The sequence below is a fragment of the Thermobia domestica genome, chromosome 14, assembly GCF_964235325.1.
Source record: "Thermobia domestica chromosome 14, izTheDome1.hap1.1, whole genome shotgun sequence".
NCBI lineage: Eukaryota > Metazoa > Arthropoda > Insecta > Zygentoma > Lepismatidae > Thermobia > Thermobia domestica.
In genome coordinates, this window is record NC_137467.1 from 44,579,786 (window position 1) to 44,598,535 (window position 18,750).

The following is an 18,750-nucleotide window of genomic DNA, read 5'->3' on the forward strand; positions in this document are numbered from 1 at the left end:
ATTTGGAATCGGAATGAAAAACAAACTGTAGGTAGTGTCCTTACACGTAGTGGTCTTGGTGCTGAGGAATGACGTAAAACCATAACATAACCAGTGCTTTAACATAGTTATGAAAATAGGGGCAATTAATGACCTCTTCCCTCAAAATAGTGGCCATAACGAATATAATTGTAATGGGGTTCACAAACATTTTGTATTTCAATGTTGTCACATTGTTTAACAGCCATGCACATGGACAAGGTATTTCATGGTGAGGTTTGAACCCAGGATCTTTCATGAAGAGGCAACGTGCTATACCACTCACCCACACGTACTATGTAAATTAATCCGTAAACAGCATGAACTCAACTTATTTGCCTATTTGTTGTCGGTCTCCCTATAGTAATCTCGTAAGTTTATACCTCAAACGAAAGCATGGGAAGTTACTGTTAAAACAGGCCTTCAAGTTATCACTTTCCATTTTTTCTATTGAATGTACTCTTTTTTGGACAAAATATTTCTAGTCACCCTAGTTTACACATTAAGTCATTGTGCGTAGTGCACTAAATTGCGGAGAAAAAATGTCCAACAGTCGCAAGCCCGGATTAACTAATCTGGATGCCCGGGACTAGTAAAAATATGAGGCCCCTGATGACTTCGCTTAATATATTTCTGTGAAAGTACAATAGGAAAGTTAAGGGAATACACGTAGTTCTGCGACATGCCATGCATTAGATATTATACGTAATGGAATTTTCCAAATGCATAAAAGAACAAACAGAAACTTACCCTATTATATAAATGTAATAAATAAAAAATAAGTACCTCAAAAATTTCTTTTTTCCTAGCTTTCGTCTTAGCGAATTCCTCTGTCACATCCTGGAAGTCAAGAACTAGTCACCTCATGTTCGATTGATAACAAGGCCAGAGCGGAAATGTGTTCTTCTTGCATTGTAGCACATAATTTGTTCTTGATAAGAACTAGTTCGGACAATCTTCTCTCAGCTTCACAATTCGCGATTGGTATTAAGAGGAAATTCCGGTAAGCAATCTTGGAAAACATCATCAAGATAAAATTTTAAAACATTAATTCATATTAGCTGAACCTGCACTCTCTACACAACGCTCATTTACATATGAACATTAATCTCCTTGTTATTCCTTACAATTTGTATATGTCCCTTTACAGACACAAGTGAAGGACACCTTGATAAAAGTCGGCAAAGGGTACCGTAAAAGGGAGATTTTTCGTTTATTTTTTCAATATATCGCACCATTTGTAAGATTGAGGCTACTTCCAGTTGGAGTTCTTAATTCATATATGATCAATATTTCCTTTCTTCTTGCATGCAGTACGTAAAAAACACTCAAAATAAAAAAAAACATTCATCTTAGACTGGAGAAATGGTTATCCTTCGTTTTTCATTATCATTTGGCCATGAAACAAACGCCTAAGGGATATACAACTATGTGGTATTGAAATGTATAACTCGTAGGATATGATACTTATTTAAAAAATTGCAACACTTTCAGTGTATCCCTAAAATACGGTAACTAACTAACTCTGGCATATGGAACCCGGAGGTTCAATGCCGCGCTCACAAAAGCTCTCTACTGACTTCTATCCTTAGCCAACTGGAACCAGTTTCTACTTTGAATTCCTATCTCTGCGAGATCCATCTTAATATTGTCCTCCCATCTGCGCCTAGGTCTTCCTAATGGTCATCTTCTGTTTGGCTTTCCAGTCAAGACTTTGAAAGCGTTTCTACTTTCTACCATCCTAGCTACATGACCTGACTACCTAAGCCTCCTAGACTTGATGACCCTAACAATGTTTGGTAAGCCGTATAATTTATGTAGTTCCTCGTTATGAATTTTCTGCCATTCCCCCATTCCCCTTCCCTTTGAATCCGAATATTCGTCTCAGGATCTTGTTCTCAAATACTTTCAGTCTATGTTCTTCCCTCAGAGTAACAGGCATGATTATTGTTTTATATATTTTAAACTTCAAATTCCTCGACAGAATTCGCGGCGATAAGAGATTTGAACTGAATAATAACACGAATTCCCTGCTTTTAGTAGATTCTTGGTGAATATGATTTTCGTCTGTTAATATTGATCCCAGATATTTGAAACTATTCACTTTATCAACAGTATTATTTAATATTTTAAGGCATGCATGATTTGCCGTATTACGGTCCCGACGCACTTCAACGTATTTAGTTTTCTCTGCACTTACTTCTACACCCAAGTCACTGCAATCGTTTAATAAGACCTCTGCATTTTTTTCTATTCTTTTGAACTGAATTGAATTGAATTTCTCTTTATTTCAGCGGGCGAGGTTCAGCCGGAGGCTGCTCTGCCACCTAACCCTTGTCATCATTACAAAGAAAAGAAAGAAAAAAAAATAAAGATACAAGATACAAATAACAACATAACATGATACATTCAATAATACTAAGTATAAACAAAACACAGTAAATGTAAATGTAAATGTAAAAAAAAAAAAAAAAAAAAAAATAAACTATGCTCATACTGCTAATCCAATTTCATACCAGTTTCATACTGTAGTAAACCTTTCATGTGTGCCAATGCTTTGTCTCTGATCTCTAAATAATAATGTTTGGAGTGATGATTTAAATGAATTATACGGTTTGTCAGTGATTGACTTTGGTAGGGAGTTCCAGATTCTTACTGCGGAAATTGAAAATGCCTTCTCTGTTATTTTTAAAGAATGCCGGGGCATATTCAGTTTATTGCTTCCTCGGGTATTGTAACGATGAATTTCTGACCTACATGTTAATTTGTGATGCAAGTAAGGTGGTGTTTTATGTGAATTTATTTTATATAGCAAACAACAGTATCGGAGATATCATCTGCGGGACATGGTTAGAATATTGTTTTCATTAAGTACCGGCAGAATATTCTGAGACTTTCTGTAATTGAGTGAGAAGCGTATAGAGTAATTCTGTATTTTCTGATTTGCTCTAGTATTTTGAGTGGAGAGAGAACTACCATATATTGAATCGCAGTAGTCGAACAGAGAAAAAATGAGTGGTTAACAAGATATAGTCTTGTTTCTTGCGACAAATAGCCTTTTAATTTATATCTATTAATTTATAGGATATATTTTCCTATCATCCCCTATTAAATTTACATCATCAGCATATGCCATAACCTGGTGAACTCCGTTCAATTCTAGTCCCTGGTTGCTATCTTTGATTTTTCTTATAGCGTATTCCAGGACATTGTCGAATAATAATGGCGACAACGCATCTCCTTGTTTGAGGCCATTTTCGACGTGAAAGCTCGTGGGCAAAAATTTTCCTACCCGGACTTTAGTTTGGGATTCATTTAAACATACCTTAATTAATCTAATTAGCTTCTTCGGTATTCCAAATTCTGTAAGGACGTTGTACAATGTTTCTCTCCTAACCGAGTCATAAGCCTTTCTAAAATCAACAAATAGTTGATGTACGGGGGTATTGTATTCCTACTTCTTTTCGAGTATTTGGCGAATGGTAAATATTTTTTCAATAGTTGATCGATTTAATCTAAATCCGCACTGATATTCTCCAATAATGTCATCTGCGTATGGGGTCAATCTTGCTAATAGAACCCCTAAAGAACGCAATAAAAAACATAACGGCCATTTTTTTTTAAATATCCAATTAGAACTGAACAATCTACACAGAATGTGGAATCGATCAGCGAAAACGGCACGATTCTATCACTTGTGGTTTTCGAGATCTCATTGTCGAAAGAATTGGAGACAAACATATAAATTTTTCTTTGGAGACAAACATAAAAACCTAGCATTTTAATAGATAGATAATTCGACTGGTGAAATGTTAGCAGAACTTTCTTTGAAGGAATACTCCAAATATTTACTAAAATGAAGAATTTCAGAACTAAAACTATCTTCATGGAAATCACTTGATACATTTTTTTTTTTTTTACAAAGTGTTATTTCCGTTAAGAGTTATTTAGTTTCTTTCTTCTCTATTTTGTTTTCTGAAGATCGGAAAAGATCATCTACTTCGCAATATTTTTCTTCTCTCTTTTTTTGGTTTTGCTTGTAGTTTATCAACAACTGTAATAAATGACACACGAAAGCTATAACGTCCACTTAATTCTGATTTTTCTCCACCAGTGAATCTTCTTCTTATTTTGCGTTTCCTTTTGTCGCTAAATTCTTGATACACATGCTCACTTAAGCTTGGTATTCATATTCATCAAAATTTTCCCTGACACGGCTGAAAAACGGAATCAATGATTGCAACGTTTGATCAAGTTCAGTCTAGGTTTTTGCAGATATTTGTTAGTTTATCCATTCGAAGCAACACGTAATCCCAGAAAACAATCCACATAGCTGTCTCCAGTTTCCTTATACCTTTTTTTCGAAGTGATTCTGCCTCATTTCTTGTCTCTGCGTTTTCTTCTCTGTTTTTGACAATTTCTTCAAGTGGCACGTAAACAGCATTGAAATTCTCTCGAGCTGCTTAATCACAGCACGACCATCTACTATCAGACAATGTCTTACGCTGCCCATTGTTCTTCACAAGAATGTACCAATGATGAGCAGAAGATTAAAGAAGTCATATAGTTGTTGCAAAGCTTCAAAAAAAAATCTAATAATTCCTCTGCACTGTTTTGGGCCACGACTGCGCAAGACGGGGTACGTAAAATGCTAATGAATTCAGTTAATTTATTTTGAACCTAAACCTGAATATTTCCCACTCATGTCACTGGCATTGTCATAGGATTGTGAATGACAATCTTCTATCCTAATATTGCACTTTACGAAGAGATCTAGGATAACCTTCCTAAAACTTCCTTCCGTATGACTGTGTACGGGATCAAAGCTAAAAATATTTTGTGAACTTTTCCCTCGAAACAACACCTTCCTATAACAGCTAGCTGATCTTCATTTGCTGTGTCTACCGTTGAATACCGTAATATTTTGCCGTTAGAATTTCTCCAACTATTTTACTCAATACCTTGTTCCCCATAAGACAAGTGAACTCTTCACAAATAGTTTTGGACAAATATGGCGGATGGCCACTACCTGTAGAGCCATGCTTTTGGATGTGTTGTTTCAAAAATGGGCCAAAATGAGCAATTAGTTGAAGGGAACCTAAATACTTATCATTATTTGGAAACCCAAAAATTTCGATATCACCATGAAAAGCAAGTCCTCTTATTGCCAAATGTTTAATGACTTCTACCATGCGCTGAAGCACTTCTTGCCAATAATTTTCCTGTTTTAATCATATGCTGCAGTTTACTGTCAATACGTCCCTCCTTCTTCGATCGCAAAAGCCATGCCACTGAATTTGTGCGATGACAAGTACTGTTTTCATGAGAAGTAACCGTTTCCTTCCCCTTTCGTTCAGTCAGAAGATCAACAGATTCAGAATAGGGTATACTACTGTTTTCCAAGTATATGCTGTCACTGAATAATTTACAGTAAATACAAAATACATTTCCTGTAGATTCGGAATACAGCAGTCATTTTCTTTCTTTCTTCTCTCCATTTAGCAGTTCTCTAAAGAACAAGTTTTTGGAAGTGTACTTTTTTTTTTTTTTTTTAATTTGTAGACGCGTTCAGATTTACTTACATCATCTAAATTGTTCTGAAAATACTAGTATAAATCTTTCGTTAAACACAGTTCCATTAATTCGTTATTCATGTTTTTTCTATTTCGCCGGATCTTTCCCAGTGTTGGCGACTTCACTAATTCACTATCACTGATTTTATGATCGCCTAATTTAACACTCGCATTGATCACCGCCTCAATTATAAAGTACTGCTCCAAAATAATTTCACATCCACTGGAATTTGTCAAACATTCCTTTGAAGAAGTAGACACAGATGTAGGAGGTTCTGGTTCAGTACAAATTTCACTGTCTTTCCATTTTAGTAAAATATGAAGTCGCTTTTGGCAGTTTCTTCACAAATTCGATTGCATCAACTGGTGAAAATAGAGTTCATATTTTTAGTGATTATTTCTACAAGAATTTTTGTGCTCAGACTACTGCTACGCCGCTTCCTCCTGTTCAGCAAGTTTTTTCACACTCCTTGTCTTCACTCAGTACTTCTCCTGACGAGGTAAGGCATCTTCTTTCTTCTTTACCTTTGAATCGTTCTCCTGGTCCTGACAATATCAGTTCAATCTTCTTACGTAATACTGCAGAATCTCTGGCCAACCCTTTATCACGATTTTTAAATAGATGCTTTAGTGAAGGTGTTTTCCCTAGATCGTGGGAACAGGCTAATATTGTACCTATTTTGAAATCTGGCAGCGCGAACAATGTTTCATCATACAGACCAATTTCTTTCTTTCCCATCCTTTCTGTGCTGTGCGAGAAAATAATCAAATATAGATTGCATAAATTTGTTTCACCCTACTTAGATCTTGCTCATCATGGCTTTCTTCCTGGCAGTTCTATTCTCACAAATTTATCTTTATTACTTTCGGAAGCAATTAAATCTTTGTCCAATAGTACACAACTTGATGTAATCTATCTAGACTTAACTAAAGCTTTTGATTGCATTGACACTAAGCTTCTTCTTCATAAACTAGCTTAGTGTCATAGATTTAATATTCACGGCAACTTCTTCTCATTGTTACGAGACTATCTCACTGAACGTGAACAAGTGTTGTTCTCTCTGGATCTGCTTCGAATTTTGTTCCTGTTCTCTCTGGTGTTCCCCAGGGTGGTGTTCTGGGCCCACTTCTTTTCCTTCTCTTCATAAATGATCTCCCGTCTTATCTTAAGTTATCTGACACCAAAATTCTTCTCTTTCAAATTATTGCGGGAAATTAGGACAGCTCAAGATGTGATTGAATTCCAAAAAAAACCTCTCAGATCTTCTGGACTGGTGTAGCATGTGGAATCTAAAAGTAAATCCCTTAAAATCTTCTACTGTTACATTCTCATTAAAGAAAAACAAAATCCCTTCTACCTACTTCATTGGAGATGATCCTATTGCTAAGGTCTCATCTCAGAAGGATCTCGGGGTTGTGTTCAACGAAAGACTTCTGTTTACTGATCACATTGCTCCTATGACAAAGAGTGCTATGCGATTATTAGGTCTCCTGTACAGGTTTACAGAGATTAGGGATATTACACCCTTAAGTATATTGTATAAAACTTTATTTCAACCAAAATAGAGTACTGTTCCACCATTTAGAGTATAGCTAGCGTATCAAATCTCTCTCGCATTGACTCAGTTCTAAATTTCTTTCTTGCCATTGTCAGGAAAAGAATGCCTTCTGTATGCTGTTTAAGTAAACCCGAATTGTTGTAAACCCGAGTTCTTGGCATCCGTACACTTTCATCTCGTCACATGCTACTTGATATGATGTTTCTTCATAGAATTCTAAATGGGAAACTTAGAACTGAAGAACTAATCTCTAAATTTAATATTCGGGTACCTGCAAGAAGAACTAGAAATAGTGAACTAGTTCATTGCAACACGCCTCGATTATCAATTATTCAGCGTTCTTTGTTCTATAGACTGGCTTCTGAATTTAACTCCATTGCTTCTGACGTGCATATTTTTAAATCTGAGAATGTATTCCGACGGGAAATTGTTGCTACACTTATGGAACCTTAGTTTTATTTCAAATTGTTATTGCTACACTTATGAACCTTTATATAGCTTTTTGTTTACACTTGCTATTGTTAATTTTATATTCTATGTTATATAGTTGTAGTGTAAAATAGCTGCCTTGCTGTATCTGGAACTTTGGCAAATAAATAAATGAAGAAATAAATAAAAATTCAGCTGTTTTTTTTTTTTTTTTGCTGGCACCAATGGGATTTCTAGTTCAGAATACAAGAAATGAAATTCAAATAACTGATTAGAATAAGCAATGTGCCCTCATCTTACGAATCACAGCAATTTTCAAATATACTGTACATTACAACGCTCTAAACCAGTGGTTCTCAACCAATGTGTCACGCAGTCTCCTACAGAGTGTTTCGAAATTTTAGAATTTAAAAATCATGAAGAATTTAATAATAATTAGTTAAAATCGAGACAAACTAATTATCAACACCTCCAGCGGCAGAAATATTGCTCATTGCTATATAGAGTCATTATAAAAATTAATTGGTTTCACTGTTATAATAGTAATAATAGTAATAATAATAATAATAATAATAATAATAATAATAATAATAATAATAATAATAATAATAATAATAATAATAATAATAATAATAATAATAACAAACAAGCGTGTCGCGATGTCCTGGATGATCACTAAATTGTGTTTTCAGTCAAAAAAGGTTGAGAACCACTCAGGCCCGGACTGACTACGTCGAGGGCCCCTGGCGTTGATAGCTACTTGGGCCCCCAAACTGTTTGTACCGTCATTTTACATTTAACTTGTAAATCACTATTAGGAAAATGTAAATGAGCCAGTAACTTTGTGTAATGATCCGTTTCCGTATCCGATCCGTTTGCCACTAAAACCAAACTCACAACCAAAGCTTAAAATGTTATATTTAAAATTAGTGTGTAAGAAAACTAATTTTAAATATAACATTTTTAACTTTGGTTGTGAGTTTGGTTTTAGTGGCAATACGGAAACGGATCATTACACAAAGTTACTGGCTCATTTTTCTTACAAACCAAAGAAATCATATGATATTATTCTATTCAGCCTATTAATGGATTATAGTTACGCAGCACAGGATATATTCAGATAACTGCAAATTTCAAAAAGGTAGGATACACATTTTCTAGAAGGGGCCGCGGTGACTCAGTGGTAGATCGTTCACTTCTGGTGCTCGGGGTTCCGGGTTCGATCCCAGCCCATGCCATGTGAACTTTGTGGTGGACAAACACCGTGTGCGTGTGTTTCCTCGGGGTTCTGCTGTTTCCTCCCACTTTCTTCATTCCACCATTTCATTCATTACTCATCATCACCATGGGACGTAAAACTCAAAGATTTCATTTTTTTTTTTTTTTTACAGTTTCTAGAAACACAAGAGTGATCAAGAAGCAATACAATATTAGCATATAAATAATTTTCACGTTGGCAGTACTTCAACCCTTTTTTCACACAATGTAATTCTGAAAATTTTAAGTATCTAAAATCAAGCAAATGGTTTCAAGAACTTAAAATTAATGTGTTTTTTTCAATACTACTTTATTTTTATCTTCAGCATTCGGCGTTATTGGTTTTTATCCCCACTTTTCAGAATTGGGGCCCTCGCAGGCTTGGGGGCCCCTGGCGATTGCCAGGTAGCCAGCCTGGTCAGTCCGGCCCTGGAACCACTGCTCTAAACAATACTGTCATTCGAATTAACAGTTCCACTCTATAAAAATAGACATGCGACAAAAGTAGCGAACAAAAGGAGAAAGGGGCGAGGAGTGAGTGTATCTCACAGCTCACAAATGTATTTAAAGTAAACCGCCTATTTTTGTGGTCAAAAATTCTACCTGACTCCCCACATACAGAGTTTGTAAACAGACGGAACCTGTTGACATAAAAGGAACATATTGTGTATCTCCTCAGTGGCTAAATTTCTCTGTCAGATTGAGACTGGATATTCGATAGTTACATGAGACTGTAGAACGTTTCTGTTCAACGAGAAAATATGAATCATGATTGTCATGCACTATATTCGATTTTCTTTTATAAAATTGATTTATGCTAATATATTAAGACGGTAGATGTAACAAAAGAAGAAATGTGTTTCATATTTTTGGTCATATTTTATCTTATGATTATGATTATCAAGGGTGCCGATCCTGGAGGGTCGGGGGCCCGGGCCACCCAAAGCTCATGAGGGCCCCTTATTGTATTTATGAATATACAATATTTCGCATAATTTGAATGTAATTTGTCTTAAAATCCTCATTTATATACCTTCTGCATCCATATACCATCTGGTTTGGGTACAAAACCTCGCGGCCAGAACCTCGCAGCGACAACCTCGTGGACCAAAACCTCGCGGGCCAAAACCTCGCGCCCCAGAATATCGCCATACCCAAAATCTCGTCTGACCAAAACCTCGTTGTAATGATCTCGCGACACAGAATCTCGCCTGGCCTAAATTAAGCGAGACGTAGTGTCGCCTGGGAAGAAATGTCGTGAGGATAAAACCTCTTCACGACGATTTCTTCAATGTAGAATATTCTATATATTACTATATGTATATATTTAGTACTAACACATAATTACATTAAAATAATGACAAGAAAAATTCTAATGAATGCTTTGGTAATCTATATATATATATATATAAAAATTAATTGACTATGTTACATTATACCTCTTGAGCCATCCTAACGATCTCAATCAAATTTTCAACATAGATGAGGTTCGAGCCTAGGATGTCTTTTATAATTTCACTTTGTCGGCACAACAAAAGGGAGGGGGAGGGGCAGGGATATATATATATATATATATATATATATATATATATATATATATATATATATATATATATATATATACAGAGCCGTAGCTAGAGATTTCGGCGCCCGGGACGAAGTAGAATTCGGCGCCCCTACTCTCACCACACCAAGCTCTTCATTTTTTTCTTTTTTACTTATAAGATAAGCAGAAGATATTGTTATACTACACTGAATTTTTATTAAGCTGCAGGCGAGATTTTGGCCCACACGATGTTTTGGGTGGCGCGGTTTTGGCCCGGCGAGATTTTGGGCGGCGAGGTTTTGGCCCGGCGAGGTTTTGTCCCGCGAGGTTTTGGGCGGCGAGGTTTTGGCCAGGCGAGATTTTGGGCCGCGAGGTTTTGGCCGGCGATGTATCGGTCGCGAGATTTTGTCCGTATCCCATACCATCTATATACTATCTGAATGCTTCCCTCCCCCAAAATTTACAGAGAAATCGGCGCCCTTGATGATTGTATCTTGCATGATTCTTTTTAGACAACCACTTGATCTTTTAATCAGAGTGGAGGTTTTCTCCACCTGAAGGCCCGGGTCTACCGCACCCCTAAGCCTCTTTCTTAATCCTGTCCAGGATAACGGTCAACCTGAATATTTATTATTCGCTACACATTACCTAGACTAACTTTGAAACACTACGGGCCGTATGCAGAATCATTTTGACTCGTGATTAGTGCCATATTAAAGAGTTCGACTAATATAAAGTTCCCATAGTAATCAGGCCTTAAGTATGATGCTAATCATACTCCAAAGCGACTCTGCATAAGGCGGTGCAAGTTCCAATATTCATGCTTTCTTAAAGCTTATTGACCAAAAGTTTCCTTCAGGATTTGCATAATTTCAGCTGCAGATTCTTAGCTCTCTTTATGTCCGCTACTACGAATCTCACAGACACACGGGAAAACGTGTAGCGAATTACTTGAGAACTAAGAAACGCAAGCGTTAAAAACAATCCCACTTGGTAGACTACGAATTAAAATGCTCTCCAAGAACCATCTACCGACATGAGATCATACTATTACTGGTTTAGGTGGAATAAAAGTCTAAGAAATCGTGTATTCACATCATCTCATATATGTAGGATGTAAAGTGTAATTAAAATGTAAGATGTGAAAGATTGATTTCTCAGATAACAAAAATAAAGTTCGCATGGACATGTGGAGAAATGTGCATGGTTCCGAAGCTAGAATTGTTCAAAGTCGTAGAAAACACACTCAAATATGCGTTATTTCAAACACGAGGAGGTATTGAGCTGGTCCACCCTAACCGCATACTGAAATCACGCTTACGCTGCCCAGAAATGCATATTTCAGCAACGTATGAAAGGGTGTTTCGAGAAGGCATAAAGGATTCCAAAACATGCTCAGACGTAAAAAGGGTCCAAAGTAGGTAATAAGAAAACTTTGATAGCGTTAAACACGAAATGTGTTGATGGGGAGTCGATATTGTACCTAGAGACGAGATGGAAGGACTCTGTACAATCTGTAGGCGGTTGGATAACAATTCGAGAAGACGACAATTTTTGTGGTTTCCTTCAGTCATACCGTAGGCTACAGGCCTACGTCTGAAAAGACTCTAAATCATTTCGGTAAACAACATGAAAATTTACGTGGTGCATATGGAACACATTGTAGCTTGTAATACGAAATATGACAGGTTTTATTGCTGGTCAGTGAATTGAACGGATTAGACACGACCAATATAATCACTTACAGTGTCGTGGAATATCACACGGTATTTTCTGGGACTAATAAGTACTAGGTATGTAATAATTGCAACTTTTGAAAGAAGCGGTTGAACCTTTTTGATTATTCTTATACTTTTTTTTAGTGTATCAATTGTTCTCGTGAACGAACACTACATGCCAATAGCTGAATTTGACATTTGTGCTGGGACAAAATTAGAATCAATGTTGGTTTCAATTCAGATCTTCTATTCTTGATACTTTTTTTTTTTTTTTCATTTTTGAGATTCTACCGTCAAGTTTGACCAACCATTAGATATGATTGCCCTACCAGAATATGTGGAGCCCCCGCCAAGTGAACTTTGTGGTGGACAAACATCGTGTGCGTGGGTTTTCTCGGGGTTCTCCCGTTTCCTCCAACTTTCTTCATTCCACCATTTTCATCCATTACTAATCATCACCGTCTCCTTTAGCCTAACCGGCATAACCGTGGGACGTAAAACTCAAAGATTTCATTTCATTTCATTTCAGAATATGTGGATTTTGTGTTCTAAAATCTTTTTGTTAAAAAAAATATCGAAAAAATGGTAATGGACAATGAAAATTGGCTTTTAAAAATTGTGTTCGCAGAACAAAACGGAAAGACTATATTTGTAATGCTCAAAATACTATTTCTTATTGTTTACAATGAGAATTTGGGCGCCAAATGCTTTTAGAATGTTAAGTCTATGGGTATCCAATTTTTCACCGATTAATCCTCAATAGAATATCGGATCGGGGCATGTGATACTCAGTGCGCGTTCTCGAATCACCATGTCAAATTTGGTTGGGAACGATTCAGGCATTTTGGAGGGGCATCTGGACAAACGAACACCTAAGTAAAGAGGAGCTTCGATCCAATAAAAATAGAAACAATAAATGACCTCTTCCCTAGCTATAGTGGTCATACTGAATATGATTGTCATGAGATACACAGAAATGAATTAAAATAAAATACCAAATATGAGGGTCATTCAACTCAATCCGGAACTTTTTACTTTCCAGGCTTAAATGGACGCCCACTCTGAAGGTTTTGTATGCAGCAGAAACTGGCACCTGTGTCCTCTTACTGGTAGACGCGCTCATTTCCCGCGCTTCTGGATAGATCGTTTTTCAAGATGGAGGGCAACAGTGTGAACGTCTGCGTGGAACAACGTGTTGTGATGAAATTTTTAGTGAACGAAGGCATGAAACTTGCTGAAATTTATAGAATACTTCAGGTTCAGTACGGTGATGAGACACTCAAAGACATTTGAATGATGTAAGCGCTTCAAAGATGGCCGTATCTCTATTACTGACGATCCCGATCGTGGCAGATCACAGCCCACGGTAGTCAATCCTGTGAAATTCAGCGCGTGTAGCAGCTTATCCTGGACAATCGTCGCATAATCTGTCGCATAATTGAAAGGGTGTGCAATCTATCGTTACGAACAGTGAAAGTGCACTCTGGGTCCCAAAGCAGACAGACGCAGAAGAGTTGAAGTCTGTACAGAACTGAAGGAGGGTGATATTACCACACACACACTATAGTCCTGACTTAGCGCAAAGTGATTTCTACCTGTTTGGGCCCCTGAAGGAATCCGTTGGAGGAAAACATTTCAAGACTGATGATGAAGTGAAGAATGATGTCCTAAAATGTTTCTGTCGTAATACTAAATTTTTTTATGCTGAAGCATTCCAGGCGTTAGTTAAACTCTGGGATAAGTGGCTGGAGCTGGAGGTTATGTGGGAAAATAAATCCATTTTCCACACTTTGAAATTTGTTCTTCTATTTGTTTCTAAAACAAAAGTCCCGGATTGTCTTGAACGGCCCTCGTAATAATTGACAAACATTTCCTACTTCAATGTTGTCACAACAAACCATAGCTACATATTGAGCCCGAGACTTCTTGATTAAGAGTGAACGAGCGATAACATTCACCGATATACTATCTGAATATATCCGTAAACGTCATGAAATCACCTTATTTTCCAGTTTCTTTTCCTCCTATAATATATATATATATATATATATATATATATATATATATATATATATATATATATATATATATATATATATATATATATATATATATATATATATATTTTTACTTTATACCTCAAAAGAATTGATGGGAGTTTACTGTTAAAACAAGTCTTCTAGCTACGAACATATTAATGTGTCCACTTTCCTGTTCAATATAGTCTTTTTGGAGAAAATATTTCTGGTGACCCTAGTTCACACATTAAGTCACTGTACATAATACACTAAACTGAGGAGAAAAAATGTAGAATTTCCAAGAGATTTATCACAGAAGTATTTTTAAATTCTTTTAACCTACAGCATTATTTAGCAATAATTTTTCTCCGAAAGAATGTGTTTCCTTAAAAGTATTACAAGAAACCTCTCATACACGGAGAAAAAAAAAATGTAGGTGACGTACTTAAAAAGATAGGTTACATGCGTAATTCCTGTAGTTTTTGGACTTAACATACAGCAAACGTATAACTGAAAACGCATGTTTTATAATACTTTCTGTGTTCCATCTATACGTACTTTCCGTATGAAATAATGTAGGCGGTCAGGATCTCACATACAAATGGACGTATATAACATATAGCTGAGGAATGTAACATAAGTATATGCATGTGATATACGGAAAACTGTTAGATGTCAGACATCCTGCAACGGCATGACGTAGCTTCTAAGGGCAGTGCCTATGTAGCATACGGATAACGTATGCTCCGTACTGATTTCTATAGTAAGCAAGAGGATACCGTATATTTGTACAACATACTGCTGTCCGGGGAACGGATCTTTTTCTGTGTACTTCACTTTCATCCCAAACATTTTATAATGTTATTGTGTTCCTAACATTGAATATACTCGTATAAAAGAACAAATTTACTTACCATATTGGTATGTTAGAATATAGTTTCACTCACTTTATCTATAAACAAACTGTTGCTCCTGGTGATACCAAACAAGATGTGCTCCTGATGATGTAAAACCCAAACAAGAAACGAATATTGGCAAAGTTTTGCTTGTCTTGTATATTTATAAAAACTCGCAAAGATAAATGAATTGGTTGCTTATCTTACTTGGAGATAACATTATACTTAGTTTGAAGTGAAGTGACATATGCATCTTTCGTATTACAGTTAAACATGTATTTATTAAGAAACAGAGAGTTTCTGTGTGTCTAGTTTTATTTTGATCTTGTTCTACCACACAAGATAACAGAATTCTGTGTATGTTCAAGGTTACACAACGAAAGAGAAAACGAAATGTACGTTATATGCGAGGTTAGATAGAAAGATCCTATAATAAAAACTAATCCATCTTGCTGCAGAGGTAGAGTGGGTCAGTGGGTCTGGGTCAAGTGGGTCAAGATTTGTGGGTGGGTCAGTGGGTTTGTGTCAATTGGGTCAAGATTTCTGGGTGGGTCAGTGGGTCATGAGTCAACAGGACGTGACCCACTGCGACCCACCAGCCAACGTGACCCACTCTGACTCAGAAACCTATTCTGACCCACCGACCCAAAATAACCCACTCGGATCCACTGACCCACTCTGTTCAGTGTATTGTAGACAGCATCTTCTGACCACTGGTGAATTTATCTACGTTTTACTTTCAAGGCTTCCATTTTTCTCCCTTTTTCATTTGTTTCTATTTACTTACCTGCGATGAGTATATATTTAAGTGAGAAAAGAATTTCAGGCACTTTGGATATTGATATATGTAATTATAATATTAGCAATATAACTTACTACTTGGCTTTCGAGATATAGTTTATTAGTTTTTAGAGGTGCTGACTACTTGAAAAAATATATTTTTGATTCTCTTCTAACACATAGTATTATACCTAGGTATAAAAAAAAAATGAATGTAGCTATGTGTGCCTGATCATCATGACCAAATGTCAAAACGAAATGAATTGACTTTAGATATATAGTTAGGTCAAAGTCCCAAGTGGGATGTTATCACATATTTCATTACAATATATATATATCCTAATGGGAGTATGGAGGGGTCCGAATTTTTGCGAAAAATTTAGTATCTCACGAGTGGGTCATGGTGGGTGGTGGGTTAATGGGTCGTTGGTCAAGTTTTCATTGACCTACGCCATCTCTGTCTTTTTGTACACAAGGGGCTAAATATATGTAGATTATGCTTAACTGGTCAAAGTACCTAGTGTTTCAGATTCAGCCCTTTTCCTAAACCGAATTAACATATGTCTTTAATCAAATAAATTATATGTGGCACCGTAACCGGGAACCTTTTCGTGAGGAACCAAGCATTAATATTTATTTCACTTAGAAAATATGAAGTTGGATCTCCTATTAAAATATGAAATATTTGACCATAGAATTTAAACAAAATAAAATGAGATGAAATTTTTCAGTTTAACGTCACATAGTTATGCTCTTTAGGCTAAGGGAGACAATGATTAAAGTAAATGAATGTGATGGAAACATCGGTGGAATGAAAAAGTTGGAGGGAACGGAAGTACCCCCGAGAAACTGACAAACACGATCCCTTTAGAATTTAAAAGCTTAAGAAACTTACTTCCAGGGGCTCTGTTTGGCGTTTCACTGAAGTAGCGCCGAGATTACAACTATGTTTCTTCTTAGGGAAATATAGTATATTTTGTTCAGATATTTGGTCTAGGAATTAATTCGTGCGGGTGGACAAGAGATGGCGCAACGAACGGAGCGTCCCACAGTTCCGTGTATACACACATGTGTTGCAAACCCCTGTCATCGCGTATCGTTCGTAGTATAGGGCAGTGGATTAAAGCGTCAACAACACCAGTTTGTAGTTAAGTGAACATGGCGCAATTTGTGCCTGATAAAGTGTTTTTGCGGGGTGTCCTGCTGCATTACTTTAACATGCAGAAAAGTGCGACTGAAAGTCATCGTATTTTGGTGGAAGTGTATGGTGACCATGCTCTAGCTGAGCGAACGTGTCAGAAGTGGTTTGCACGGTTTAGAAGTGGTGATTTCGGCTTGGCAGACCAAGAGCGAGCTGGACAGCCAAAAAAATTTCAAGACGAAGAATTGACAGCATTGTTCGAGCAGGATTCGTGCCAAACGCAGGAACAACTTGCAGCAGCATTAGGCGTTGATCAAACAACAGTCTCCAAACGCTTGAAAGCCATGGGAATGATTCAAAAGATGTCACATTGGGTTCCACATGAATTGAAAGACAGAGACGTTGAAAGACGAAAAACCATTTGCGAATTGCTGCTTCAACGACAGAGCAGAAAGGGGTGATGAGAAGTGGATCCATTACGAGAACCCTAAACGAAAAAAGGCCTGGGTGAAACCAGGTGAACCAGGTCCATCACAACCAAAACGAGATATTCACTGTGCAAAGATTATGCTCTGCATATGGTGGGATATGAAAGGTGTGGTGTACTATGAGCTGCTGCAACCGGGTGAAACTATGAATGGAGAACGTTATCGACGACAATTAATGCGTTTGAAGCAAGCTCTGGCCAGAACACGACCAGAATGGGAGAACAGACATGATAAACTTATTGTTCAACATGATAACGCTCGCCCACATGTCGCAAAACCGGTCAAAACCTATTTAGAAAATGTCGGATGGGAAGTTTTACCCCACCCGCCGTATTCACCAGACGTTGCTCCTTCGGACTACTACTTGTTCGATTGCATGAACAACGATTTGATTGGACAGCGGTTTACTTCTTCAGAAGATATCGAAACATGGGTCTCTGACTGGATCGCTTCCAAGGATGAGGACTTCTTTCGCCACGGAATCCGTACATTGCCTGACAGATGGGCGAAAGTGGTGGCTAGCGATGGACAATATTTTTCTTAAGGTATTTATGTATTTTGTGTTTGTACTACAGCTTCAATGTGTGCGTACCAACCGCACGAATTAATTTCTAGACCAAATAGTATTTCTAGAAAGTGGCCACCAAATGAGCATGTCATGTCTCCAATACCACAGTGCTTGTTGTTGTTCTTATAGTGATACACCTGATAATACACTTTGCCCAGGGCATCGTATAGAATCATCATCATCATCATCGTTGTACAGAAAATTCTGCACCAAGCTCTTGCAGATGTTTCGCGGAGATATTCCCAGTTGCTCTCCGAGTTTTCATAAAATACAGCTTTTCCTAAGCCGAAAAGACGGCGTTGCGTGAACGAATGCGTGGATAGGTAACACATTTGTCTGTGATCAGGACATTAGCACAGGAACGTTTCGTTCTGCACATTACAAGAAGGGTATTACAAGCCGCTGTAAGGAAAGTCAGATCCGGTTCAGTAAGTTCTTTAACGTGATAAAGACGGTGCTGATTGCAGTTTAAATCAAGTTTCATGTCTTTGCTTATGGTCGAATGAGGAGTTCCATTAATAATTAATACTTTTTTACTATTATACTTATTTATTAAAATTAAAGTAAGTCGTAACAGTTTTACTAAGTTTACGTTATATTTATCAGATGTTAACTAGCAAAAAAAAGGAGAAGAGAAATTCCAATTTAAGCCAATTGTTTACGTGTGTATTTGAGCAGAGAAATAAACATAGATGTCAACTCAAGTTTCATGTGTTTCAGCATTCTCGAACGAGCAATTCTAAGTTCTGTCGATCATTT

At 36.9% G+C, this 18,750-nt stretch overlaps 1 protein-coding gene across 2 annotated transcripts in view; it reads right to left on the reverse strand.

Annotated features, from left to right (window-relative positions):
• The window catches only part of LOC145669661 (putative cytochrome P450 49a1), a 156,960-nt gene that overhangs the window by 121,174 nt on the left and 17,036 nt on the right, over window positions 1-18,750 (reverse strand). The window contains exon 1 of one of the 2 annotated variants that reach the window (XM_081737916.1): window positions 15,033-15,148. The exons of the other annotated variant lie outside the window; for it this stretch is intronic. Within the exon in view, the coding sequence (XP_081594042.1) occupies window positions 15,033-15,035 (3 nt within the window). The 5' untranslated portion in view covers window positions 15,036-15,148. Of the gene's footprint in view, window positions 1-15,032; window positions 15,149-18,750 lie in introns of those variants that run through there. 2 annotated transcript variants of the gene reach the window in all.